Source organism: Rhinoraja longicauda, chromosome 2 (assembly GCF_053455715.1).
Source record: "Rhinoraja longicauda isolate Sanriku21f chromosome 2, sRhiLon1.1, whole genome shotgun sequence".
Lineage (NCBI taxonomy): Eukaryota > Metazoa > Chordata > Chondrichthyes > Rajiformes > Arhynchobatidae > Rhinoraja > Rhinoraja longicauda.
Window position 1 is genome coordinate 72,945,268 of NC_135954.1, and position 27,071 is coordinate 72,972,338.

The 27,071-nt window shown below is 39.8% G+C and overlaps 2 protein-coding genes across 13 annotated transcripts in view; one reads left to right on the plus strand and one right to left on the minus strand.

The window, feature by feature from the left end:
• The window catches only part of thrb (thyroid hormone receptor beta), a 137,120-nt gene extending 130,695 nt beyond the window's left edge, over window positions 1-6,425 (plus strand). For all 9 annotated transcript variants that reach the window (XM_078421097.1, XM_078421065.1, XM_078421135.1 and 6 more), the window contains one exon: window positions 58-6,425. In XM_078421097.1, the coding sequence (XP_078277223.1) occupies window positions 58-299 (242 nt within the window). In that variant the 3' untranslated portion in view covers window positions 300-6,425. The remainder of the gene's footprint in view (window positions 1-57) is intronic.
• A 9,214-nt stretch (window positions 6,426-15,639) lies between these two features.
• nr1d2a (nuclear receptor subfamily 1, group D, member 2a) lies at window positions 15,640-25,549 on the minus strand. 4 transcript variants are annotated; one of them, XM_078421156.1, is made up of 8 exons: window positions 25,246-25,549; window positions 22,616-22,882; window positions 22,271-22,359; window positions 21,013-21,157; window positions 20,324-20,874; window positions 19,902-20,087; window positions 16,658-16,868; window positions 15,640-16,375 (listed from the first exon to the last, which is right to left on the minus strand). In XM_078421156.1, exons 1-8 carry the CDS (start codon window positions 25,265-25,267, stop codon window positions 16,179-16,181), a joined length of 1,668 nt encoding a protein of 555 aa, XP_078277282.1. In that variant the 5' UTR covers window positions 25,268-25,549; the 3' UTR covers window positions 15,640-16,178. The 4 variants fall into 4 exon arrangements, with proteins under 4 accessions (XP_078277282.1, XP_078277299.1, XP_078277290.1 ...); XM_078421173.1 differs by lacking the exon at window positions 25,246-25,549 and adding an exon at window positions 24,692-24,760; XM_078421164.1 differs by lacking the exon at window positions 25,246-25,549 and adding an exon at window positions 24,107-24,643.
• Window positions 25,550-27,071: the final 1,522 nt, after the last annotated feature.

The window sequence follows — 27,071 nt, forward strand, 5'->3', positions numbered from 1 at the left end:
AATTAACATTTTTCTGCTAGCTTTCCTAATGGTCGCTCCTCCTTGTTTTTTGTGTAGATCGACCTGGCCTTACAAGCATAGACAAGATAGAGAAAATCCAGGAGTTCTTCCTCCTTGCTTTTGAACATTACATTAATTATCGGAAACACAATGTTGCCCACTTTTGGCCAAAACTACTGATGAAGGTGACAGACCTGCGAATGATTGGAGCCTGCCATGCAAGTCGCTTTCTTCATATGAAAGTGGAATGTCCAACAGAACTTTTTCCACCATTATTCCTGGAGGTCTTTGAAGATTAGGAAATTAATTTTGAACAGCTACACTACCTGTCTGTCACTATCTGTAAACTGCATTAGCACTACTGAGCGATGTTTAATTGCACTTCGCAGAATACCTTTTTCCAGAAATGTTGGAAAACATTCCATTTATGCGGGTACTGGTGATTTTGTGAACGTAGCTTTTTTGTGCACATTTTCACTTATCTTGTGGACTGATGCTGTTCATGTTTGTTTTCAGATGGGACAATATGGTAGAATATTGTTTTGTGGTAAGGAATTCCAAACTCCAGTATCGTACCAGTTTTCTCCTGCATGGATCTTTATGGAATTTGATATGACTAAATGCTCTGCAGTTACAGTTGCAGATAAGTCACTATTGCCTAAAGCTTAACTGATTCAATATCCTTAGGGAAATTTCAGAATAGCTCTGAAGTGAAAAGTTAAGTCATGTTCTTTAACTGGAACCAAAATTTAAATATTAAGAAGCTGACTGCTGGAGTCTCCCTCCTCCACGAACATCTGAACTATAACACTATCATTATTTATTTACTGTCTGTGCAAGTACCCAAGGCCGCTAATTAAGGGAAATACAGATGCAGTTAATTAAGGGAAATACAGATGCAGTTGATTGTGTAGATTGAACAAACATGAGTAAACTAGCATTTTACACCATTTTGTACACATAAGAATAAAGGTTTGATCAACGTACTAACATATTATCCAACAGCATTCTCAACCAGGTTGCCAATTCTAGCAGCACGTGTCGTACAGATTTTGCACAACAGTTCCAATCAGACAAATTGAAGAGACAGACAGAGTTTAGGCAGAAACATTCACGTTTTGGCCATAAGGATTTATTTTCAAAGCTCGGAGTTGAGATATATCGGGGATTGGAAAAGAGCTCACACCTGGCTATGGCTATGCTGCATCTTTCCTGAAAGTATTTTACAATGACCAGCAGTAGAAAAACATCCTTCCCTCAACACCAAAATCATTATTGAGCAAAAAAAGAATGAAATCATCAAGCAGCATGGCCTTAGGTATTCCACTGATGTCAAAAATGGAATAGAATTTGTCTGTATGTTGCCAACTGAAAGTTGTTTTTCAGGAACTTTTTTTTAATTGGGAATGTGCCTGTGCAAAATCCACGTCATACCAAATAGATAAACTGAAGTAATCTTTTATTTAGCTTTTATCCATTTCTAATTATCATAAACAATTCCCCACAGCTTGAGAGAGCTCTCATGTATATGGTGCTAATCAGTTTGCAAGTGGTGCTTTCATGCCTCCTGTGAGTGGAGCTATAAACTCTTCAGCTTTATCTCTTCAAACTGTGGGAATAAATAATAGCGTCAAAAATGGCAAATGTTAAATGCCTTGATATTGAGGTTCTTATAGTGCCATGTATATAGTTCACAAGTATCAGTAATGCATACTCTTCAAATACAATAGTTCTTGATCAACATTGCTGACAAGGACATCAGGATCATAAGCCTTGTGGATTTAGTATTTTTATGAGACCATTTTCCCATATTCTGCTGGTAATATTTTGCTGATGGAGTGAAGCTTTCAATACAACTTTCTTTTATTATCTGGCAGGAACATATCAATGGAAAATTGAAGTTTGGTGCAGAACTTAACAAAAAAGTAGCCAGACTTACGAAATGTAAGGTTGCTTCTGGCACCACTGAATCTAAGCTATTGTGTTCGTGATTTTTTTTTCCATCCTGAAATATCTTCTGCGTAAAACAAATCTTACAGCAAGAAACCTACAATAAAACTATTTGTATCTAAATGAGATGAAGAGGGAGAAGTAAGGGGGAGGATCTTGAGGGGTGTAAGCATGAAGGGTATTAAGTGATTAAGCAGTACTTTTGAGAAAAAATATATCTAAAATTTTAAAAAGCCTTGCCCCTCTAACAGAGCTTGATTGGAATATTGCATACTTTGTCAGTTCATTGTGGTCACGTTGAATGCCTTTGTAAAATAATAGATAGCAAATCCAAATGCCCAATAGTCATGACTTAGCTGAACAAAGGTTAAGAATATTGAATGCACAGACAATCAGGCTGAAATAAACTGTGTAGGGAGCCAGAACTCTAATTTTTATATGCAAAGTACATCAACTAGTATTGAATGATATAACTAAGGAAAACAAGCCACTTTGATAGAATCATACCAGATGTTTGCACAGTTAATGAAATTTATGATATTTCCTTGATATTTTTAATAAAAATGACCACTTGAAAAATAGAATTTAAAATGAAGCTAAAGTCACCTTTCCAATCTTATTACAATCATTTTTAAATTATAAATATTTAATTGTTATGTAAATATGACAGTATGTTTGTACTGTAATGTCCATTGTGTAAAGGAAGATAGCATTGACAAAATGTGGCAAAAGAGCCTGAAGTTTGCACTGTACGAAAATGGGTTGTGTTCTGTTTAAGAAGCTGTTAAATCTCTACAGAAATATTCCATAGAGTGAATTTTGCTCTACTCTTTATACATAGATTTATAAACTAGTATTTTTCATTGTATATCTATTAGAGTCTATGCTGCCTGCAGAGAAATGGTTCATGTATGAGCTTGAATGTTATGTGGAAATATCTTGCATTAGTTGCTTGTAAGTTTAAAGTATGCGCTACTGATCAATTTGCTTTCTTGTCATGTGGTCTTTAAATGGCTTGTATGTCCAATTTGAATGTTTGTACTTTTTAAATTGTAACTTTTTCTAATACTTAAATGACAAAAAAAAATGTGCTGTTGAGGTTTTAGTGAATCAACATGATGACTAAAATTGAACATCCTTTATACTATAGGGAACAGAAGTGGAATGCAGTATACTAAAGAAAGAAAAGTGTTTAATTTACTCTATAGCACTTGTATCAAAATTATTTACCAACTGTTCAGTTTGGGTTGTTGAAATTTGGCTTTGGTTACCAGCATTAGCACTAAAGAGATACTTTAAAGACCCGCAGCTCCATCTTGGTCCCTGGGAACTACCCAAGGCTGAACTAGACCATTCATGCCCTTGGTGTGATATTTGACCCAAGACTAGTTAAAAACTACATTTCTGTGCCATTGCCATGACATCCTATTTCCTTAGGAACATTACTTGTATCTCACATACAGAAACCCTCATCTTTGTTACTTTTAAACTTTAACAGGCTCAAGCTTCTATTGCCCATTATTTGCAGTAAGTCCAAGTTGTCATTCACCCCTGAAAACATTGACCAGTGCTGGTGCATAGTTACACAATGCCTGACTTACAAATTCACATGTTAATTTAACAAATTGCCCACTGGCCTTTCCCACCTCTATCTGCACTCCTTGAATTTTGGTCTCTTGAGCATCTCTGATTTAATCACTCCACAACCGACAGCTGTGCCTTTCTTTGATAAAAACCTAAGCTCTGGAACTACTTCCCAAAATCTTTACACTTAACCGCTGCTCAGAAATTCATTTCAAGGTTCTAGGACTGAAGGTGCTGTGTAGTTTGTTTAAGCACATTGAGCTCTGCCTCTCCAATTCATTCCAATGATATCGATACAATGAACTTCAGAGGCAGGATACAATTCACTGATGTGACGATAAGGAGCTTTTTGCACTACAGACCAGGTATGAATTTCTGGGCATTCGTCTCTTTGATAAAATGTGTAAACCATACAATTCTCAAGTATCTGTTCTGAAATCTCTTCATGTCATAGTCATAGTGTGATACAGTGTGGAAACAGGCCCTTTGGCCCAACTTGCCCACACTGACCAACATGTCCCAGCTACACTAGTCCCATCTGCCTGTGTTTGGTCCATATCCCTCCAAACCTGTCCAATCCATGTACCTGTCTAACTGTTTCCCACCAACAAATATTTATATCGGCCCTAATGTGCCAAGATACAAAATACTCCATTGGCCATTGATCTAACATGGCTGGAGATAGATAATGTCCATTTTCATTACCAAAATGGAAAAATGTGGCTTAATAACCTGTCGTGAGTTTAAATTGTTAGAATTCTTTTTATCATAGAATACAATACAGAGATTTTGGAGGAGCAATGGTAATTAATATATTTATCTTTATTGTAGTCTGCTACTGGATCTCAATAGAATTAAGGTTTTAAAAAGAAAGTCACTTTATAGTCACTTTCCTGACTCAACGTCTACAAAGACCTTTCCCAATTAGGCAGATGCTTGAATGTTCCAGTCCTTCTTCTCAAGTAAAACCATATTTAGTGAGTGATTAAATATTGACAGTTGGAATCTACTTTGAATGCTCAGATATTTTATCAAATTCTCTTATGTTCTATTACATTAAATGAGAGCTATATATAAAAGTGTATTTTATAAAATGTAATGATTGTGAATGTTGATAAAAAAGATCCCTGAATCAAATTAGAGAGCCCATATGCACTGCAGCCAGTGAGCAGGTTGACATCCAAGTTCAAGCCTTAGAGCAATTTATTTTTCTCCCATTTTTTCAGATTTGTGTACCACATTTAATGGTATTTTCAGTTTAAAATTAGTCAGTATGTGTGATCAATTATGAAACTTAAACTAAAATGTATCATTTTTTTAGAAGGCAATTTTTAAAAAATCATCAATTCAATTAAACTTAGCAAATTATTGCACACTGCTCTTTGCCCTTCCAAGTGCAGTTCACAATGTATTATTGACAGTAATGATTTTCTGTTTACATGTAGCGATTGTGGTAGCATGTTGTCTTGTCTCAATGTTAGTCCACTCTCAATAAGACTTTAAGATGGATTACCAATTAGAAATGAGAGGAGAAAGATTTGGGTGAAAAGAAGAAATAACTTGCACTGCATTCTCCACTGGATATGGAGACAGGAAATTATAACTGTCTCTTACCCAGCTGATGACTAATACTAGGAAGCTTTTTCAAAATAGTCAGTGTCAGTATGCTGATGGGTCCCAATATTTTGCAAAATTGGCCAGGAGAGATGCTTAACAGAGTTTGCCTGGCTGTATCATAGCCTCACAGGCAGGTCCCTCAGGGCCTAATGGAGGTTGCCAAGAATAGTTAAGTGTGGGTTTACAATGGAGCCAAAAGAATTAGGATGTAAACAATAGCTATTCTCCTTGTAAACCCACATCATGCAGTATAACTGCATCATGCAGTATAACTGCTCTCTAAAGCCCTCTGATATTATGTAAATGAGAAAAACAACCTAATTTGAAATGAGGCCCTGAACTTGAAACATTCCAGATCCAAGTCAGGTCAGGAGATGATACAAAGTAAAATTCTCCCCAGACATTTTGTGTCTTGGTTGCAATGAGGGAAAGTTACTGGCTCTTATCAGAGTGTTATGGAAGCTAAGAAGTTGAAAGTACTAAAATGCAATTCAGATTATAAATTAGAATTGGATTCTAACTCTGTTGTATTTGAGTATTACTATGACATGTATGCCATTTACTTTACTTAAAATGTAGTTAAAATGTATAATTTTCCAACCATTATTGAATTCTGAAGTCCGACAAAAGATTAATCTTGACATTACAGGAAAAGAAAATGGTTGGGTTTAGAGGACTTGTACTCATTTACTTTATTTAGTAAACTTCATTTAGTTTCATCGCTTTTCTTCATTATCAACTTCCTTTGAGATTTTCTGGGGCTTCAGTTGCCCATTAAAGCACTATTTATAAGCTAAAACTACAGAACATTCTCTGAAAGATTATTTGATATTTCATGTTTATAAAGCAAGGAGGCTTAGTATTCAGATGCAAATAATTTTATCCCTGGTTTGGACTAGAAAAATTAGCCTTGTTGATAATTATTTATTGATATTTTCTGCATTAATTTCCCCTTTTCAAATGTTGCTTCTTTTAAACTCCGGTTATTAAGCAAAATACAAGGTACTGGAGGTACTCAGCAGGTCCAGCAGCAACTGTGGAGGGAATGGACAGATGGCATTTTGGTCGGGACCCTTTAATATTTTTTATTGGGGGGGGGGGGGGGAGAAGAATGCTGAAAAAGAGAGATGGGAACGGTACAAAGTCTGGCAAATAACAGGTGGAAACAGATGATGGGAGGGAAGGTTGGCAAATGGGTGACAAAGGCTAAAGGTCAAAAAGGGACAAAGGAGTATCAGCTAAGTAGAGAGGAGGATGAGTGAAATGTAATGCTAGAGGGAGGGGTATGGGTGAACGGGACAGGGACATGGATGAGAGATGAGTTTACAAAGGAGGGGATAAGAGCTTGGTGATTGGGAGGGTGGGAGGTGGAAAAATGTGCGCTCAGGGTGGGGAGGGGAGGGTATTAGAAAGATAGAGGGGTATTACTTGAAATTGGAGAATTCAATGTTCTTACCATTGGGTTATCCAACACCCTTTTAACTCCTTTTCACCTCTAGCCTGTCACCTACTCAACCTATTTGCCAACCCCCCCCCCCCCCCCAACTGTATCCACCTATCACTCGCCAATCTTTGTTCTGCCACCACCTCTTTTATTCCCGCCGGTTTTCTTCCCCCTACTATAATGTCCAAAGAAGGGTCCCAACCTCCTTCCCTCCACAGATGTTGCCCGGCCCAATGAGTTCTTCCAGTACTTTGTGTTTTGCTCAAGATTCCAGCATCTGCAGCTTCGTGTAATTCCAGTTCTTAATTTGTTATGCAAAGGAGAGCCTTCAGTAAAATGTAAATGTTCCCATTATTCCTATATGGGAGTTGATAATATATATAACAACAGAATGTTTCAACATCTTTGTCATCGTAATGAAACTCAGTGGTGCTACATAATTTCCTTGTTCAAATTTTGCATAACTAACAGGATAATGAGGGATTGCACCATCCTTTGATTTTCTGACCGTGAAGGAACATTCCACACACAGAAGATTTAGCATACAAATAAGTTTACTGCAGGGAGAACTGCACTTAAAACTAGCAATGTGTAGCATACCTGTAACTTCCAGTATTTCACCCATGTAAGAGTTCAACTGAACTTTTATAATCATATGCTGGCTTTTTTTTAAACTAATTCAGTTTTTTTGTAAAAGAATATCACTCAACCTTTCTTCCACATTGCTGAAATGTCCGAGGTGTTTTTTTAACATGCATTTCAGTACAAGTTTTGTCCTGTTTATGTTTGACTGAACTTCAAATTCTTTGAGATTGTGACTAGAGGAGTAGATAAGAGGGGACTATGTGGATGAGGTGGATTTATATTTTCAGAAAGCCTTTGATAAGATCCCACAGAGGAATTTGGCCAACAAGAAATGGGGATAATATACAGGCATGAATTAAGAATTAGTTAACTGGCAGAAAGAATGAATGGTAATGTTCAGATCTTTCTCAGGTTAGCAAGCTTTGACCAGTGGGTACTACAGGGTTGGTACTTAATAATCCACATCAGTGATTTGACAGAGTGAAACCAAATGTTACATTGCGATGATAAGGTGGGAATATTGGCAGCAATGTGCAAATCAGATGAAATATAATGTACAAAACTGATAGACCATCCACTCATTGGACAAAACAGAAAAGTTGTGTCTTTTTCTTAAATGGCAAATTGAGAAATGTTGGCTGGAAAAGGGACTTGAATATCCTTGTAAACAAATCACAGAGCTAATATGAAATGTAGCAGGCAATTATGAAGGCAAATGGTATATTGGCCGTTATTGCAGGAAGATTTGAGTATTTTACCGCAATTATAAAAGGCATTAAGAGACTATCTAAAGTATTGTGTGCAGTTTTGGTCACAATACCCAAAAAAGGATGCACTTTCACAAATGAAGTACTGTGAAGATTCACCAAACTGGTTTCAGGGATGGTGGAGCTGCCACAGATTGAATAGACTAGACCTCCATTTTCTGGAGTTTAGGAAAGTAAATTTCATCTCATTGACAAAATTCTTACAGGCCGAAACTGAGTGGTGCAGTAATAATACTTCACCTGACTGAGGGGGTCTAGAACCAGTGGTCACAGTCCACTTGAAAGAAGGAGAAAATCCCTCTTTCAAAGAGTGGAGTCTTTGGAAGTTTTTTTACCCCACAGGGCTGTGGAAACTCAGTCATAGTGTTAATTCCAAACAGAGATCTATAAATTTCTGGGTATCATGTGATGAGATAGTGCAGGAAAGTTGTGTTTAGCCAGGATCTTGATGAATGGTGGACAGTTTCAAGGAGCTGAATGCTCCTAATTTATACACTTTTATGACCTTACTGACTGTATATCAAGCATAAAATGTAATGTCCCCAGTGAAAATAAATCTGACACTGTGCAGAGGTAGTTGAAGTTGTTATTATACCATAGCCCAGCAAAATAAGCTGTCTTTGATCCTTTGAACAGGGATTAGAAAATGTTTCTTACAAATCTGCAAATGGTAGATAGATAAATTGTATTAATGGTAGGTAGACAAATAGTACAAGTGATAGATGCAAAATCAATTTTTTAACCAAAATTACTTTGGTGATAAAAATGGAAGATTCTGGAAATACCATGTCAGACAGCATTGTGGAGATAGAAAAAGAGTTATCATTTCATGTTGATGCCCTTTCATCAGAACTGTTTATTGCCTTTCATTAGCTGCTTCTCTATCGATGCTGTCTGACCTGCTGAGTATTTCAAATATGTTTGTTTAATTTCAGATTTAAAGCATCTTCTTTTGGATATTTAAGTCTGTGATGTTTGTTTTTCTTCGAGTATACTGTTGATCCTTTTATTTGGTTCCTCTGGAACTGTTAAATAAATCTTAATGACATGGATTTTTTCATCAGCTGTTCAATGTGCAGGAACCAAACCCCTGCATTCATGTGTCTGTGATCAACAGAAATCTTGCATGAATAGACTGACTAACATTTGCTGATATTCAGGAAAAATTGTTAGAATCCAAATAAAATGATACTTATTTACTGCTTGAAAACTCTGGAATTAACAGCCCCTAACTGCTTATTCAAAAATAAAATGCAGTTGAACTGGTGCAATTGTGATTTTCTGTAATTCTGCTATTAAAAGGCACATTAATGCTTGTAGCTGGTAATCCTATATATAAATGCTGATGAACTAAAGGTATTTTTTCATAAATGTAAATGCAGAACCCCCAAAAAAATTAAATGTCAATAACTAAGCTAGGCTGACAATTGATGAATCACTCTTTATGAATGATAGGGATTTATATTTGCACACTGTGAAGAAAGAGGGATACAATGCAGTTGCATACTGTAAAATATTGTCGGGGTAGTTGCTGTTGACAATCACATGTAATGAGTATCAAATATGTTTTAGTAATGGTGCAGAACAATATTTTATGTCATTGCGATGCTGTCTTTTAGCATAGATATTTTATGTAATAAAATAAACTTAGGGGAAAAAATCCTTGTTTGCAAAATAAATTTGTCTCTCAATCTTTGTCACAGTTGTATATACAAATTCTTTAATTATCAGCAATTTTGAATAGGAATACCAAGAACAGAGCAAAGAGGAGTTACTGGAGTCAAATATAAATTTGCCATCATCTATCTGAATAATAAAAGCCTGGGTCGTCAGTGCAAGGAGCTGGATAGTATTTGCAAGAAGGACTTGCAACAAGGCTTTAGTAAGACTAAACCGGAAGTACATTGTAGTTATGGTCCATTTTGATTACACCTATAGAGTGATAGAGCCTGGAAACAGGCCCTTTGGCTCAACAGGTCTACCAACTGAAGTAAGCATTTTATTCATCCCAAATTCCCATCAACTCCTCCCCCACATTCAACCACTTACCACGTGCTGTACGCAATGTATAGTCACCAAACTGCACATCTTTGGGATGTGTGCAGAAGCCCACACTATCACAGGGAGAAGTTTTGAAATCTCCACACAGGCTACACCTGACATAAGGATTGAATCTGGTTCACCTTGGTTGTGGGGCAGCAGATATAACAGCAAGGCCACTGTACCTTGGAGGCAATTGACTATGCAAATCAATTACTGAAGTGAAGTGTGTGTTGTACAACAGCCTTGACTGAAGTTTAGAAGAGATTGAAACATGTGGAAGTAGTATGATGGATGCCAAGAGGCTGCTGTCTTCATTTCACTTTTATTAGAATTCAGAACCAAAATCGTAGTCTCAGATTAAAGCAAGGAGAAATTTATTTTACAGCATTTTTAATATTTATAATTATCTATTCCAGATGGCAGTGAAATGTCTGCAGAGATTGAGGAGGGGAGGGGGGTGTATGTGGCAGTAGGGGCCAATTAACCTACAAATCCACAAATCTTTGGGTCGAGGGAGGAAACCACAGCACTTGGGGAAAACCCATGAGCCCACAGGGAAATCATGCAAAGACCAGCCAGCACCTGAAGTCAGGGTTGAACTCGGGTCGCGAGAGCTGCAAAGCAAGCCGCAAACGATTTCCCTTGTGCTGCCTATTTCCCCATCTATCAGGTATAAATCCTAATGATAAAATTCCCCCACTTAATATTGTCAGGTTATACAACAAAAAAAAACGTATTTCTGTTTTTTCCATCTCAACCTAACATCCTTAATCCATGTAAATGCATTGTAAAAGAAATAAACACCAATCGGTATTATTTAATATCACAAAATAAGAGACGTGTGGTTTACCACAGCCATTAAAATAGCAGAGAACTTTACAACAAGTGGTCCAAATGTTCATGTGATCATTTGTTAGTTCTTACTGCAATAGCCAAATTACTTGTGTAGTTTCATGGAACTTGATTATAATCAACAACAGTCCTGCGCTAAAGATCCACCAACACTGGCCTCCAGCCAGATAAAAACGTTGAACCGTTGCGGATTTTTGAATCCAAATATGTAACAATTTTATGGTTCAGATTGATTTAAAAATCAATTTCCAAATGTTTGCACTAGGAATTCAGTAACACAGATTAAAGGCATAATATTTTGAACTCGTTTAGACAGAAAGACTTTGTGGAAAGAGTTGTATTCATCTTATATGATGACCGCATAGTGAGTGCTTAAAATAGTGATTGTGTTAATTTAATTTGTTGAGTATCAAGCATACCTATCATGCAACATTTGTTTAATTTAGATTGCCTTTAATTACTCTGTACACACACTGGGAGTCATTAGCACTTCTTCATTAAAACAAGGACCAGGTAATAATTTACCTTCACTCGTTTTAACTTTTTTTCTCACCCTTGAAGACAAGTTGCAACATGTGCAGCAAGTTGTCAAACACCTGCTGATTTCTCCTGCAGCTGTTGGATCAACACACTGAGCCACAATGCACACAATGGTTTGTTTGAACGTTTTCCTTTCTTAAAAGAAACTTGCGGAAAGCATGTCCCAACTTTCTCATTCCCGGTTAGAATGAACCGTCGGGAAAGAGGCTATAGAGATGGATAGGGGTCTCAAGAGCCTGCAGTTTGGCTTGCTATATTAAGGAACAATTGCAAGAGAAATCACGGGCGCCGTCAGGCACCAACTCCAACTGCCTAAGTCCACCACCAACCAAACATCCACATCTTCCTGTTTGCTATTCAACAATTGATAAACAGGACTCAACCATTGACATACCTTCAGCCACAGCCACGGATATGGAGCGAAGGGATTCCTGGAGACACAAGGAACTGCAGATGTTGGAATCTTGTGCAAAACACAGTGTTGGAGGAACTCAGCAGGTCAGGCAGCATTTGGGATGCCTGGGATGGGAATTGACAGGCGACGTTTTGTATCAAGAGATGCCTGGGATGGGAATTGACAGGCGACGTTTTGTATCAAGACACTTCCTCAAACTAAAAACCGAAGGTGGAAAAAAACTGCAAGAGACAAGGCCTGGCAAGTGATCGGTGCAAATAGGGGGAGGGTTAATTGGCAGATGGGTGGAGTAAGTGACAATTACTAAAAGTAAATAGAGACCAAAGATAAGGAGCAAAAAGTGAAATGTAACGTCAAAGGGAAGGAGAAGGGGAGGGCAGAGTAGACGAAAAGGGAAATGAGGAATTTGGGATGGGAGATGAATGTACAAAGGAGGGGAAAGGAACAGGGTGACTGGGAAATATTAGTGCACATAGATGGAGCAGCAAAAATGGGGGTTAATAACTGGGAAATCCAACAGTTGTGGACAGTTGAGTGATTGAGGACAAGTTTTAGTTTATTTAGTTTTGTTATAGATGCAGCACAGAAACAAGCTCTTCGGTCTACCAAGTGTACGTCAACCAGTGATCCCCGTACACTAGCATTATCCTACACACTTGGGACAATTTGCAATTTTACAGAAGCCATTTAACCTACAAACTTGAACGTCTTTGAAATGAGGAAACCGGAGCACCCAGAGAAAACCCACGCGGTCACAGAGGGAATGTACAAACTCCATACAGACAGCACCCATAGTCAGGATGAACCAGGATCTCTGGCGCTGTAAGGCAGCAACTCTACTGCTGCGGCACTGTGCTGCCCTGCATGCAGCTAAATGGCCACCAAGTCTATGCGTGGTCCCGCAGATGGCAGAGTATGTCCAGAGCACCAAAAGCAGTAGATGGGATTCAAAGAAGTGCATGTCTCACCTGGAAGGGCTGCTGAATTCCCTGATGATGGTGAGGGAGGTGGTGCAGGGACAGGTGTTTCTTCATTGTGTCATTAGTTTGCCAATTACTCAACTTCAAGATTCACACACAACTCTTGGGTGAAGAGCCAAAAGGTGATAAACTAAAATGTCTGTGCCATTAGACAAGAAATCGGCAAGATAGTAGTTTAACTGTCCAATTAGCACCTCCTACTCTTTCAAGAACACGATTCAACATTCATAAAAGATCGTCAACATGAGCACTTGTACAACAATAGACATCAAAAGTTCCCCAAGGGTCAGTGCTGGGGCACTTCTATTCACGTTGTATATTAATGATTTGGATAAGGGGATGGAAGGCTTTGTGGCCAAGTTTGCAGATGATGCTAAGATAGGTGGTGGGGCAGGCAGTGTAGAGGAAGCATGGACTTGGACAGGTTAAGAGAGTGGGCAGAGAAGTGGCAAATGAAATTCAGTATAGCAAAGTGCTGAGTCATGCATGTTTATAATAATAAAGATTATTTTCTAAATGGTGAATCCAGAAATTGGAGATGCAAAGTACTGGTGCAGGACTCCCAAAAGGTTAATTTGCAAGTCAAATCGGTAGTAAGGAAGACAAATTCAATGCTAGCATTTATATCAAGAGGACTGGAATACAAAAACAGATGTAATGCTGAGGCTCTATAAGGCACTGGTCATTTAGCAAATTTGGGCCCCATATCTGAGGAAGGATGTGTTGGCTCTGGAGAGGGTCCAGAGAAGGTTTACAAGAATGATTCCAGGAATGAGTGGGTTAGCATTCGATGAGCATTTGACAGCACTGGACCTCTGCTCGCTGGAGTTTAGAAGGTTGAGGGAGGACCTCATTGAAACTTACAGAATAATGAAAGGCAAAGATGGAGTGGATGTGGAAAGGATGTTTCCACTGGTGGGAGAGTCTCGGACCAGAGGTGATAGCCTCAGAATTAAAGGGCGCTCTTTTAGAAAGGAGGTGAGGAACCTCTTTAGTCAGAGGGTAGTTAATCTGTAGAACTCATTGCTCATTGTAGAACTGGAGGCAGTCAGTGGATATTTTTATGGCAGAGATGATTAGAACGGGTGTCAAGGGTTATGTGAAAAAGGCAGGAAAATGGGATTAGGTGGCAGAGATCAGCCATGATTGAATGGCAGAGTGGACGCAATGGGCCGAATGGCCTAATTCTACTCCTATAACTTGTGAAAAGCTGACATTTACAAATTATATTAGGATTTGAGCACTAAAGAGAACTAATCAAGAGTTTAAATTACAGCAAAAAGTGCTGGAGGAACTCAGGTCAGTTAGCATCTATGGAGGGGCAAGATTCTCAACTGCTCAAGATTCCAACATGTGCAGTTTCTTCTGTCTGCCGTTTAAATTTCAATTTTGGAATGGCCAACATTACTTTGAAATGAAATTACATGCTGTAATTGCATACAATAAATATATTTTTAGGGCTACATTTCCATTGAGCTGTGAGCCATGTAGGTAGGTGGACACTTGGTGTGTTATGCTGTATACCTCTGACTCCAATGCTCTGCACCACCCATTAGTTTATTGGAGGCATCAGCATGGTGTTAGTAAATGCTGCTCAATGGGAAAATTCATACTCTACTGAACATACAATACTACAAAAGGTTCCCATAGGCGACACATGGATATAGGGTATCAGTGTTTTGTGCAGGAACGGCAGATGCTGGTTTAAACTGTAGACACAAAAAGCCAGAGTAACTCAGCGGGACAGGCAAGATCTCTGGAGAGGAGTCTTGTTCAGTTTAACTCGGATGCTTTTGTTTCAGTTACCGACACTGTTTTCAACTATTTTTTAAAAACAAGGCAAATACACCAGGTTTTGCTTTCTAGAAATTAGTCACACTAGCACAAAGTCATTCATTGCCACTAACGTATGTACTGTTTTGGATTTCCATATACCCTGATTCCCAAGAGCTGCATTCCAGCAGCAAAGCGAGTGACTGCCCTGATGACAGCATTTGACGGAGTATGGCATCAAAGAAACATGGTGTGATTGAAATCAATGGAAAGATTGATGGAACAATCGAAGGAACAAAGGAGGACCCGTCCTGGTGTGCCGCCGTGACGGAGGGGAAGAACAATGGGGACCAAGCATGGGGGGACTGCCATGAGGAGGGGGAAGAACAATGGACGTTCAGGCAGGGGAACCACTGTGAGGGAGGAGGGTTTGTAACTTTGTGAGCACCCTTTATGGCCGATTATTTGCATACCTTGGGTTTGCAAGCAAAGAATTTCACTGTGACTTGTCATACGTGACAATTAAGTATTCGAACATTGCAGTGGGTGAAATTATAACCAACACATAGGAAAATGGCCATAGAAAATAGGTGCAGGAGGAGGACATTTGGCCCTTCGAGCCAGCACCATGGTTGTTGGAGACTGATCATCCCAGCCCCAGGGTATTTAAAGGTGTGACCCCCATCATAAGCATCTCAAGAGGAGGTGGAGAAGGCTCCTTTGACCATAAACTCAATTGGTCCAGCCACATAAAATACTGTGGCACACGCTACACAACACTGTGGAAGTATCCTCTCCATAAGGATTCCAATGCCTTCAAGAAGGCAGTTCACCACCAAGAAATGGCCAATATAAGGCCCAGCCAGCAATGCCCAAATCCTGTCAATTAATTAAAGGAAACAATGTATTTCAAGTCAAGACTTTACTGCATTCATTCACATTCAAAAAGTCATAAACAAGAAGCACATTTTACAGTAGTCAGACAATATTCAAATGTTACTCAGGTGTGGCAAGTTACATTATAAGTAGATTTGTTAACATTGTTAATTCCAATGCAGCATTCAAAGACAAGACACACAAACATGCTGGCTGCAATTTTTTCTTCGCGTTTCAAGTTGACTTAAAAAAAAAAGGATCAGTAAGAAAGGTGCACGCTGACCACAAACTCCACAAGTTTACTGGAAGGCCTTTTAAAAAAAGGTTCTTTTTAAAAATCAATAATAAGTTATGTTGAGGAAGTAGTCCAGGTTCTTTGATCCTGTGATCCTATTGATATCAGCACCATAGAAGAGCTGGCAAAAGCTTTAAGATTTTCCCATTATTATAAAGAACCAATTTATAAAGGAGGCCAAAACAAAAATAAACTAAGTTACGTTGATCAGCAAATTTTAAACACAATTATATCTATACATTTTCAACCATCTCAAGTTACATCCATGTTAAAATCTTAAAATATACTTTTAATATCTTTTGTATAGTTCTATTTTGTTATTTGATTATACAACTTTGCATAGCTCAAAAATAATGCAGGAGAAAATGCAAATTTCTATACATAAATAATGTATACTCATCCACAAAATATATGATAGGAATAGAATAAAATAAAATGCAGAGAATGGCCCATAAATTCAAGTGTGGATTTTGAAGGCCAATAATTCTTCTGAATGCATATTATTAAGAGAACGCAGATCAGGTAATTTCAGCAGGAGTTTTGTAAAGATTGAAGATTCACTTGGGTGATTTTTCATAATTAAGGTCCGGAGTGCTCGAATTAGAGTTTCTTGCAACTGCTCCACTGAGTTAACATTTTTTATTCCCGAACGATCTAGAAAGAAATTGTTAGTTAGACTTAATTATTTCCAACTAGAAAAGTTAATTCACCTGTACTGTGATTTATATACGATTAAAACAAATAGCAATATGCAAAATTACATCTAAATGTCAATTACAGTAACAAATTTTTTTCCGAAGCTTTTCACTGTCTTTCCTGTTCTGGTTAGGTTTGATAAATTATTTTGAAATCATACAACCAAGATAATTATTTTTTTGTCTAAGGTAACGGTGACACAAGTATATGTGAATAATCATAAATCATAAATTCTCTTACCGGCAGAAACCAGGACAACTGCTGTGAATAAGCTCATCTCCTCCTCACCAAGTTGCAGGGCACTAAGTTTTTCACTAAACTCAAACATGGATATTAACAGATCTCCGGCCCCCAGCAATTGCAGCTCTTCCATCCCATAACTCTTTCCGCTGAGAAATGTGACCGTCCGGTCATGCACATCAAAAAGAGCAGCAAAGCGCACCATTAACACCTGCCAATGACAGAAATAACCATTCATCAGAACACCATTTCGAGAAAGATTCTGGATAAACCTTGGAAAAAGGCTTTCATAAATTAGGCTCATCACACTTTCCCCAACCAAGAACAAAAGTAGCTTCAGAAACAGGAGGAATTTGACAGGTTTTGCACCATTTTCTTGTTTCGTATCAGAGGCCACAATGCTTTGAGGGGAAAATTCCAGCATCAGTTTCCAAGCATGGAGTCCGTCAGATGTAATGGAGAAACAGTGCCAGCAATATCAGCAATAGATCTTAAAATTCCTTTTAAATGTTTAATTGGCAACAGACCGTAAAGAGGCTGAGGGAAATTGGTTGAGGTGATACTTCCCTCGTACTTCAGGACTACTGACAGCATTGCCAAAAGGGTACTGGTGTCAGAATCAATGTGGCACAGGAGGCAGCCATTCAGCAAATAACTAGAGCAATCTAGTCAATGGCATTTTCTCAATCCCTGTTGCCTGACAAGTTGATTTCCCTCCAGTACCTATCCAATATATCTTTTTGAAATCACTGATCATGTCTGCCTCCTAACATTGTCTTAGAATGTTCCAAGCCTCTGCCACTCACTGTGTGAAGATTATCTTCCTCACATTTGTGGTCCAAACCATAAATCTGGTTGCCCAGTCTTTGTATCATCATATCATCATATATATACAGCCGGAAACAGGCCTTTTCGGCCCTCCAAGTCCGTGCCGCCCAGCGATCCCCGTACATTAACACTATCCTACACCCACTAGGGACAATTTTTACATTAACCCAGCCAATTAACCTACATACCTGTACGTCTTTGGAGTGTGGGAGGAAACCGAAGATCTCGGAGAAAACCCACGCAGGTCACGGGGAGAACGTACAAACTTCTTACAGTGCAGCACCCGTAGTCAGGATCGAACCTGAGTCTCCGGCGCTGCATTCGCTGTAAAGCAGCAACTCTACCACTGCGCTACCGTGCCAGCACATAGGAAATCTTCATTTGAAGTACCTCATTTAAACCAGTCATTATCACCTCAACCAATTTCCCTCAGTCTCTTTTGATGCAAGAATGCCTTGTTTTGACCCCAGTCTCAATCCTTAGCTAAAACCCCTCATCTTCAGAACCATTCTGCAAATCTCCATTGCTCCATTGGAAGCATCTTCACCTTCCTGAAGTGCAGTTGGCACACTTCAACAAACCATACATATTTTAAACAAAATTTTTCAACCCTATTGGTCCGGCAACGACACAGCAACAAATTACCAGTAGACAACAAAAATTAACATCAATGCAGGCAGACATTCAGATTGGGCTAATGCTGAGAAACAATTTACAAGTTCCTGAGCTTTTTCCAGTCACAGCAGTCCATGGAGGAGAGAGAGAATAAACATCACATTCTTTTTATGCAAGGGTGAGGGATTACCTTCAAGAAACATTTTTCCCCACCCTTCGAATCACCCAAACCTCTACACTTTCAATTTGCCTGAATAAATAAATACATTTAAATCCTGGTGAAACATCCTCCAGGTTGTAATAAACCTGCTGAACTGCACAGCCTAAGGAGGCCCAGGCCTGGTTCCTGTTGTGCTGAGTTAACCACCTTCTGGGTATGATATAGTGGGTGCTACATCTAGGTCCCAGCATCCTAGTTTAAGGGGGAGGAGGGGCTATTTTTGCCTCGACATCCAGCACTTAATTGCAAGCAAGGTCAGGTTAGCGTTTAGCTGTAATTCCCTATATAATAATCCAATACCCTGGTGCCGACTGGTCCGGTAAATGACCCACACATCTTCAACAGGAGCGTAAGTGAAAAAGATGTATAATACAAGTAAATCAGAGCATCGATTATTTATTATGAAGATAGAAAAAATGCTGGAGTAACTCAGCGGTACAGGCAGCATCTCTGGATAGAAGGAATGGGTGATGTTTTGGGTCGAGACCGTTCTTCATATTATTCTCCATGGACTCTGTTGTAACTGTAAAAAGCTCAGGAACGTGTACATTGTTTCTCAGCATTATCCCAATCACTCACTCGTGTCTCCTCGGTACCCCGCAGCTCCGCCCTTGTTGCCCTTCTCGCAACAGAGACCCCTAGAGACAGAGTCCCCCTAGTCCTTGCCTTCCATCCCATCAGCCATTGCATGCACCACATAATCCTCCGAAATTTCCGCCACCTTCAACGGGATCCCACCACTAGCCACATTTTCCCATCTTCACCCTTTTCCGCCGAGACTGATCCATCTACAACTCCCTGGTTAACTCATCCCTTCCCATCCAAACCACCCCCTTGCCTTCCTACAACTGCAGAAGATGCAACACCTGTTGCTATTCCTCCTCCTCGACTCTGTCCAGGGACTCAGACAGACCTTTCAAGTTAGGCAGAGGTTCACCTGCACCTCCTCCAACCTCATCTACTGTACCTGTTGTTCAAGATGTGGATTCCTATACATCGGTGAGACCAAACACAGACAGGGCGATTGTTTTGCAGAACACCTTCGTTCAGCCTGCCTGAACCAACCTGATCTCCCAGTTGCTGGACACTTTAATTCTCCTCCCCACAGACCTTTCTGTCCTTGGTCTCCTCCATTGTCAGTCAGGCTAAACGCAAATTGGAGGAACAGCATCTCATATTTCACTTGGGCACTTCTGGTAGCCCCAGCATTCCTTCTCTCTATCCCTCCCCCACCCAAGTCGCACTAGCTTCTCATTTTCACCGTACAAACAACTCACAATGGCCGGTTTCCTTTATCACCTTTACTTTTTTTGCATAACTTTCATTCATTGTTCTTTATCTCTCCACACCATCTATATCTCTCGTTTCCCTTATCCCTAACCAGTCTGAAGGGTCTCGACCCGAAACGTCACCTATTCCTTCTCTCCAGAGATGCTGCCCGAGTTACTCCAGCTTTTTGTGTCTATCTGAAAGTCCGTCATGATGTAAATATTATTTATTATGCTTGGATCAGTGCAATTCTCACTTCCTCTTGGCAACTGCTTAGAACACAATATTTAAAATGTTATCTTTTGCACATACCTCAAACGTTCCAGCTTTAAGCAAGCTGACTTGGTCATGCTGCGATAAATCTTGGAATCCTGGAATACGTTTGGCAAATTCTACGACCTCTCTAACCGCAGGTGTAAAACTCATGGAAAATTCCTCCCAGACTTGCTGCTCTGATTTATCAGGATTTACATAAGGGGATGTACTCATTGGGCACACCTGTTCAAAAGTCACACAAAATAATCCTGATGAGAAATTTGTTTTAAATTCAAGTTTAAAAAAATATAGAAATAACATGTTGATATATAATGGCAGTTTTAAGCTTGTATTTATGAATCATAAAGCAAATTACATATCAATATTGCTGTCTTTATATGTAGCTCAAGCAAGCAAAAATGTAGCAATTACTCTACAATGAAAGTACATCTATTTGCATAGCATCAAAGCATATTTACCAGATGCATCCTCCTCTCTGTGGTCCGAACACGTTTACTTGGGACATGGCTTCGAGAAAACCCATCTTCTGCATATATATTTTGGAAACATCCACCGGGAAGAGTGTGACAGGGCCTGCTCACTCTCTCTGTGTGATCATTTGGACAAACTATGTGCTTGTTATTATTTGTCATGTGGCTTTCATCACGATTTGCATTATTGAAACATTGGATTCCATTAATCCCATCGATAGGTTGTCCAGTTAGCCACTTGTCATCAGCATTTCTCTGAGAATTTTCTGTGTTCTGAAAATACATCTCTTTCCGCATTTTGTCTGGCTTATCTTGGGTACAGGAAAAGGTTTCCTTGAGGGCCCGCGACACGGTCCCAATTACTTCAACTCTATTCTGAGGTATCTCAGGCTGTGATGGAGGGGAAGGGTTTTCCTCACGTAATACATCATTCTGTCTGTAGCCATTCAGCTGATCATTCACCATGTTTTTCATTGCACTTTGCATCTCAATCATCATTCTTTGCTTCTCACGCTTAGGAATGCGTCCAAATCGAACAGCTATAAAACAGCACACAATGGTTATCAACACAAAGGTTGGCTCTCTGATCTCAAACACAATTTTTTTTCCCAATGGAATATGTTTATGTTTGCAGTTATTGATAATACTGTAATAAGATTCTTCTCTAGTGTAAGTACCATCTCGGGACATGCCCACAGCAAGACATTTCTTAAAGCGACACTGCTGACATCGGTTCCGATTCATCCTCATTATAGAACAGTTCTCATTTTTCAGGCATTTCTTGTACTGAATATTCTGTTGGATGCTCCTTCTGAAAAATCCCTGCAAGAACAAAGAAAAATATTCATCCAATTCATCAAATTTACAAACAGCTCTGTGCTGCTTTTGTGCAAACATTAAAGGTCAGTCAATCTGCAAGGTTAGTCATGTTGTGCTTCCTTAGAACCATTGTTAATGTTACAAATGGAGTAATAGCTACCTTAAGCTACACAAGGAAGCAAAACAGACTGCAGATGCTGGAATCTTGACCATAAAACAGACTGCTGGTTGAACTCAGCGGGTTAGGCAGCATCTGATATCTGTCCATTTCCCTCCACAGATGCTGCCTGACGCACTGAGCTCCTCCAGCAGTCTGTTTTGCGCTTAAACTGCACAAGACTAGCTGCATTTTAAAAAATATATAAAGTGTTTTGATAGACATGAAACATTTAGAAAACTTTGTATATCTGGAGTGGCAAACATCAGGCAAATTGTAGATAGGATAATTACTTGTCCCATATTGGAAACATTGATTTCCTTGTGCGCACCACCATGTGGTTAAAAAAACGTGCCCAGCGGAGCTGCAAAACCTATTGCTACATAAAATAAATCATAAAAGCAGCACTTTCCATAAGACCTGCAAATATTCGGATCCAAAAACAAAATAGGGGAATGTAATCCGTAAACAAGGGCAGTGTGTTTGAAGAGCTGGCTCTGGATAGTGTAAAATAGCAGCGCATTCAAGATCAAAATTCTCACTTGATTTTATCCCTGTTTTGTCTTAAAAATTATGCTCAGAGTCAATAAATGAAATACCTCTTTTTAAATAAAGGCAGAAATCTCCACTAATGTACATGCGTCTTTGCAGAGAAAGACTGGTTGAACTACACACATCCGAGTACACGGCGAGCAAATGACGTGGCCACATAAAGCAACAGACTACAAACCCCACATGGTTTTCACATGTTACACCGTTACTTAAATCTGAGGCTGAACCAAAACCTGGATTTTATTACTATCCCATTGAGCAAATGCAATGGGTTACTACCAGAAACTGAAGCTCAATGCCAACCTTCCCAGACCACAAAAGGATATTCTCGAGAGAAAAAAACAAGTACTTTTACAACGATAAAATTAAAAAACTCTAAAGTCATCAAGTCTTCACCAGTTGCTCACCTTGCAACCTTCACATGCATGGACACCATAGTGGAATCCCGATGCCATATCTCCACAGACTTTACACAGTAGGATCATTCCATTAATTTCTAATAAAACACAATAGAATAATATTAGTTTCAACTTATCAGAAACTAAGTAAAGCTTGTATTCATCCGTCTATAATCGAATGTACTACTTTGACCAATCTCAATTTATTTACAGGATGTGTGCAGCACTAGCAAGGTCAGTATTTACTCTCCACCCCCTACAACTCAAAAGATGGGTGGTGAGCTTCCCACTTGCTGTATAATTATTACAAAGTGAAAGAAGGAAATAAAGTCTCCAACAAATTAACAAACTTACTAGTGATGCTGGTGCTTTTGTTGATATGACCCAAGCTTGATCCATCCCCTTTGACAGAGCACACAAGCCGAGCATTGTTGGAGCTTCCAAGTTTTAGCGCGCAGTTTTCGGAAAGCATGTCACCGAGGTTGATATTATCGGAGACAAAGCTGTTAGGCGATGAAGGAACTGGAGGAGAGGTTGACTGGAAACTGTTCTCAGAACTATCACTGTGATAAGAGGCTGGACTACAACCAGAACTCGAACTGATATACGTAATGACACCACCTGCAATAAAATAAAGTAAAATGGGGCACTTTTAAAAAAAAGAACTACATTCTGCCACCATTCAAGTGTTTATTTTTGTCGTAGGAGTACAAGTGTTCCTCCTCCTTATATTTAGTTACATTATACTTTTAAAAGAAAAATCTACTCTTATTGGTGCTGAGGAAAGTAGGCAAATTGGAGACATGAGACTGCAAATACTGAATCTTGAATAGAAACAAACTGCTGGAGGATGTCAGCAGATAAGGCAGCATCTGTGGAGGGAAATGAACTGATGACATTTTGGGTCAGAAGGGTCCCGACCCAAAACATCCCCTCTTCATTTTCATCCACAGATGCTACCTGATCTGCTGAGTTCCTCCAGCAGTATGGTGGAACTAAAGCATGCAACCCGTTCTTATACTGCTCATCCTGCAACTAGTAAACTACACCATTTTTTTCTGTGGCCTGGAGACAGAAGAGTCAAGAATCTGGAGCAAAGAAAAAACTACAGGAAGAACTCAGCAGATCAGACAGCATCTATGGATGGAAAGGGTTGCCCACATCTGTAGCCTCTGCTGCAAAAAATTCAGGGGAAACTCATTAGGTCTGGCAGCATGCACAGAAAGACAGTCACTGTCCTGGATCGGCTACTCTTGGTCAGCAACTCATTGGACAGGTCTGAAGGCTTATAACTGATAACAGTGCTGAAAATGATCACCATTGAGCCCTTTTGATCCACACGGTCTTTGTTGTACACATACCTCCCCTTCTCTCCTTCTGAAAATGTACTTAAATATTTTCCCAGTTCTAACAAAGGATTACAGACCCAAAAGGTTGACTGTCTCCCTCTCCAGAGACACTACCCAGCCCACAGAGCCTCTCCAGCATCTTCCACTTTGTTCAGATCTCCAGTATCTATTGTTTTAATTTATTTCACAGCAAATTCCTCCATGACCGTGCTAATGTAGTGAGTCATTGCAAAGATAGAAATATTAGCAGCAGAAAATCTGCTGATTTCTTCCACTAAAGTCCTTTAATGAAACAAAATACGTGGTCAGGAATGACATCTTGAAACTTTATTTAAAACTGTTCATAACAATATGCCATTAAAATTTTAAAAATAACTGACCAATGTTATTTTGCTGAAATTCAGACAAATGCGACATAAAAATGATTTGAACAGTCACCAAGAATTCCGCTGCTATTGAAATCTATCGCGTCGGAGGTCAATTGCCGCTTGATTACCTCAGCATATTTTACCAATGCTGCAGATGTTTGGCGGCAGTCACGATGCAAACGTCATTAAAATTTAAAACCTACAAGTACCCTGAGGAAACCATTATATATTTTTAAATGCATTCCAGACTCTGAAACACTGCAACTATGATGTAGAAAACTGGTGAAATCACTTAAGAAGCAGAATTTGACTGAAATATTTAAAAACCTAACGTTTTATATTATTTAACTATTAGACATTGTTGCAAGCTGCACCATTTTAAATATTTAGGATAGACACAAAATGCTGGAGTAACTCGGGAGAACAGGCAGCATCTCTGAAGAGAAGGAAAGGGTTACTGTCCTGCTGAGTTACTCCATGTATTCTGGGTCTATCCACTTTAAAAATTGTTCTAATTATTGCAAGTCACAGATGGTTCAGGCAAATTATTTTGCTGCAGCGTGTTCACCACACAGTGCAAGCGTTCGTTCTTGCTACAGGCGGCGCTCCCGGCCTGCTGTGTGCAAGAAAGGGTGGATTCCTCCACCCAGGTTCTGCAGCATTCTCAGCCGCGGCTCCGAGCAGAAAACTGGGTCACATAAACATCGCGCCACCTCAATCACGTGCGCTCTGCCGCGAGCTCCGGGGAACGTTCCATTTCTCCCATCGTCACTGAGCCAATGGCACCGTGCGCCGCGGCGGCGTAAACACAAGGCGCACGTGGGGAGGGGAGAAAGTCCATGTGAGGAGCTGCTGCTGCTGTTACTGGTACTGCTGCTGTTACTGCCGCTGCTGCTACTGCCGGAAGGGGCAAAGCACCCGCTCTGACCTTGTTGTTTTGCACAACGAAAAACTGTTATTTACATGCACACCCACTCGCAAATGAACCCAAATCATACAAAATAATTCAGACGCTGGCCAAATTAATAAAGAGCAATATGTCCAAGACACGTCTCGTAAAAGCCTCCTCGGGTAAAAGCTATCCGCCTACTTAAATTGAAAGCACAATACGTCTTGGCTGGGTTTGTTTTTAAGGGTGGGGAAAAATAATCGAAATTCACAACCGAACAAACTGAAACGTGCGAATAGACGCAAGAGACGAACTTTCCATTCGGTTTCGATGTATTCATATCACGTTCGCAGAAAATTGCAATACAAATAACATTACCTCCGCTGCTACTGCAATCCATTTCTTTTGCTGAGGTCCAGATGAGATCCGGGTTTTTTTCTGGGAATCCTTAAGAACAGCTTCCTTCTAATTCAAACAAAATATTATTTCTGAACCCTGCTTTTCGATTTCGCCCCGAGCCCAGAAATGTTTCGTTGACAGCTTCTTCCTATACTTTATCCCCTGCTATTAAGTACGTTTTGATGAAACTACTGTCGCTGTACTCGTCCAACAGTCCACTCTTCCGTCTTACAGTGGTACTCCACGAGCAGTGACTCAGTCTCTCAGGGACTGCTGCTCTGGGTTATCATGTGACCCAGTTAGCGCTGGCTCCTCCTCCAACCCCCCGCCCGCCCGCCCCATTTCTGGCCGCCCGGCGCTCCCTTTGCCCCAGTGACACACTTTCTGACGCGAGTTCAAAGCAAACGACGCCCCGGGCGAGATCGACAAAGAATGCACGAGATCGTCGAGCGAATTAATTACGGGGATAATTTTTTTTAGTTGCCTAAAGTATTTAGGTATTATTTTGGATAATGATTTTGCTCGTTTAATGGCGACAGAAATAGAGCAGTCATTAAATCCAATGACGCATTTTTATATTGCTACATTTTATATCCTGGCTAGGCTCGGAACCAAGACAAGAAACAAGCATAAAATCCCAAGTGATTTTACAAAGCAATACACACACTTAGCTATGAACCATTTTCCAGTGAGGTTGCTGGAAAGTTGAAGCTGATACAGTGTTTGCAGCAATGCATTTGAATCTTGTTAGTATTTGTTTTACCAGATATTCGTAATCCCAGGAGGTCACCAACACGAGTATAATTTATGTATAATTTATGTTTTTGTATGTGTCCGAGTCTGTGCCGAGATGCTTTTGCAAGTAAGTGTTTTATTGCACGTACCTCATCGTACTTGTGCATTGGAGAATGAACCGGACTTGACGTGGTTATTTTCCCCAGCCATTCCTGCTCCCATTGCCAGAAGAGCACAAGGCAAATAGAATGTTCTCTCTTTTGCTTCCTTGTGCTTAGAGATTGCACTGCATCCCCATGAGGCAACCAGAAATCAGAAAGGGGGACAGCTATAATTGAACGTGATTACTTAATAATCATAGACGGACATAGAATTATGCAACACAAAAAAACAGGACCTTCAGCCGAACTCATCCATGCCGGCCACGTTGCCTGCATTTGGCCAATGTCTCTCTAAATCTTTTCTACTTATGTACCTTTAGTTCAGGGAAGAGTTACAGCGCGAAAACAGGCCCTGCGGCTCTTCGAGTCCCCGCCGACCAGCGATCCCCGCACACTGCACACGCCAGGAACAATTTCTAATTTTTACAGAAGCCAATTAATCTACAAACTTGTATATCTTTGGAATGGGGAGCAAACCAGAGCACCCAGAGAAAACCCACACGGTGACATGGAGAACGTACAAACTCCGTACAGACAGCACCAAGTCAGGAGGAACCCGGGTCTCTGGCGCTGTAAGCAATTCTACCGCTGCGCCATCATGCCGCACAAGTAAAAATGTCTTTAAATCAAATTCAATTGCTTCCTGATATATTCAAATATCTGAACACCAAAATTTAGTTGTTGTAGCATAGGTATTTTAATTGAGAACTGCAAGGTCCGAATGAAGTCCCCTGTGCGAAAATGCCGCCATCATTAGGTTGGCTGGGTTATCTCCACCCCCTCACTCCTTTCCTCCAATCGCAAACATCAGCTCAAATTCGGCAGATTGCATCCTTACCTTCCTTTTACAGTCCTAGTCGGGTGCTACCTCATGCACCCCATGCAGAACTCATGGACTTCATTAACTTC

What these genes read in the sequence shown, in the direction of transcription:
- nr1d2a (XM_078421147.1), bottom strand. Translation starts at nt 24,027, where the DNA reads ATGTCGCATTTGTCTGAATTTCAGCAAAATAACATTG. An exon ending in ATTTCAGCAAAATAACATTG is followed by an intron (nt 22,883 to 23,990) that starts GTCAGTTATTTT and finishes ATTTTATTGCAG; the next exon opens with GTGGTGTCATTACGTATATC. An exon ending in AGTTGTCCTGGTTTCTGCCG is followed by an intron (nt 16,376 to 16,657) that starts GTAAGAGAATTT and finishes ATTTCTTTCTAG; the next exon opens with ATCGTTCGGGAATAAAAAAT.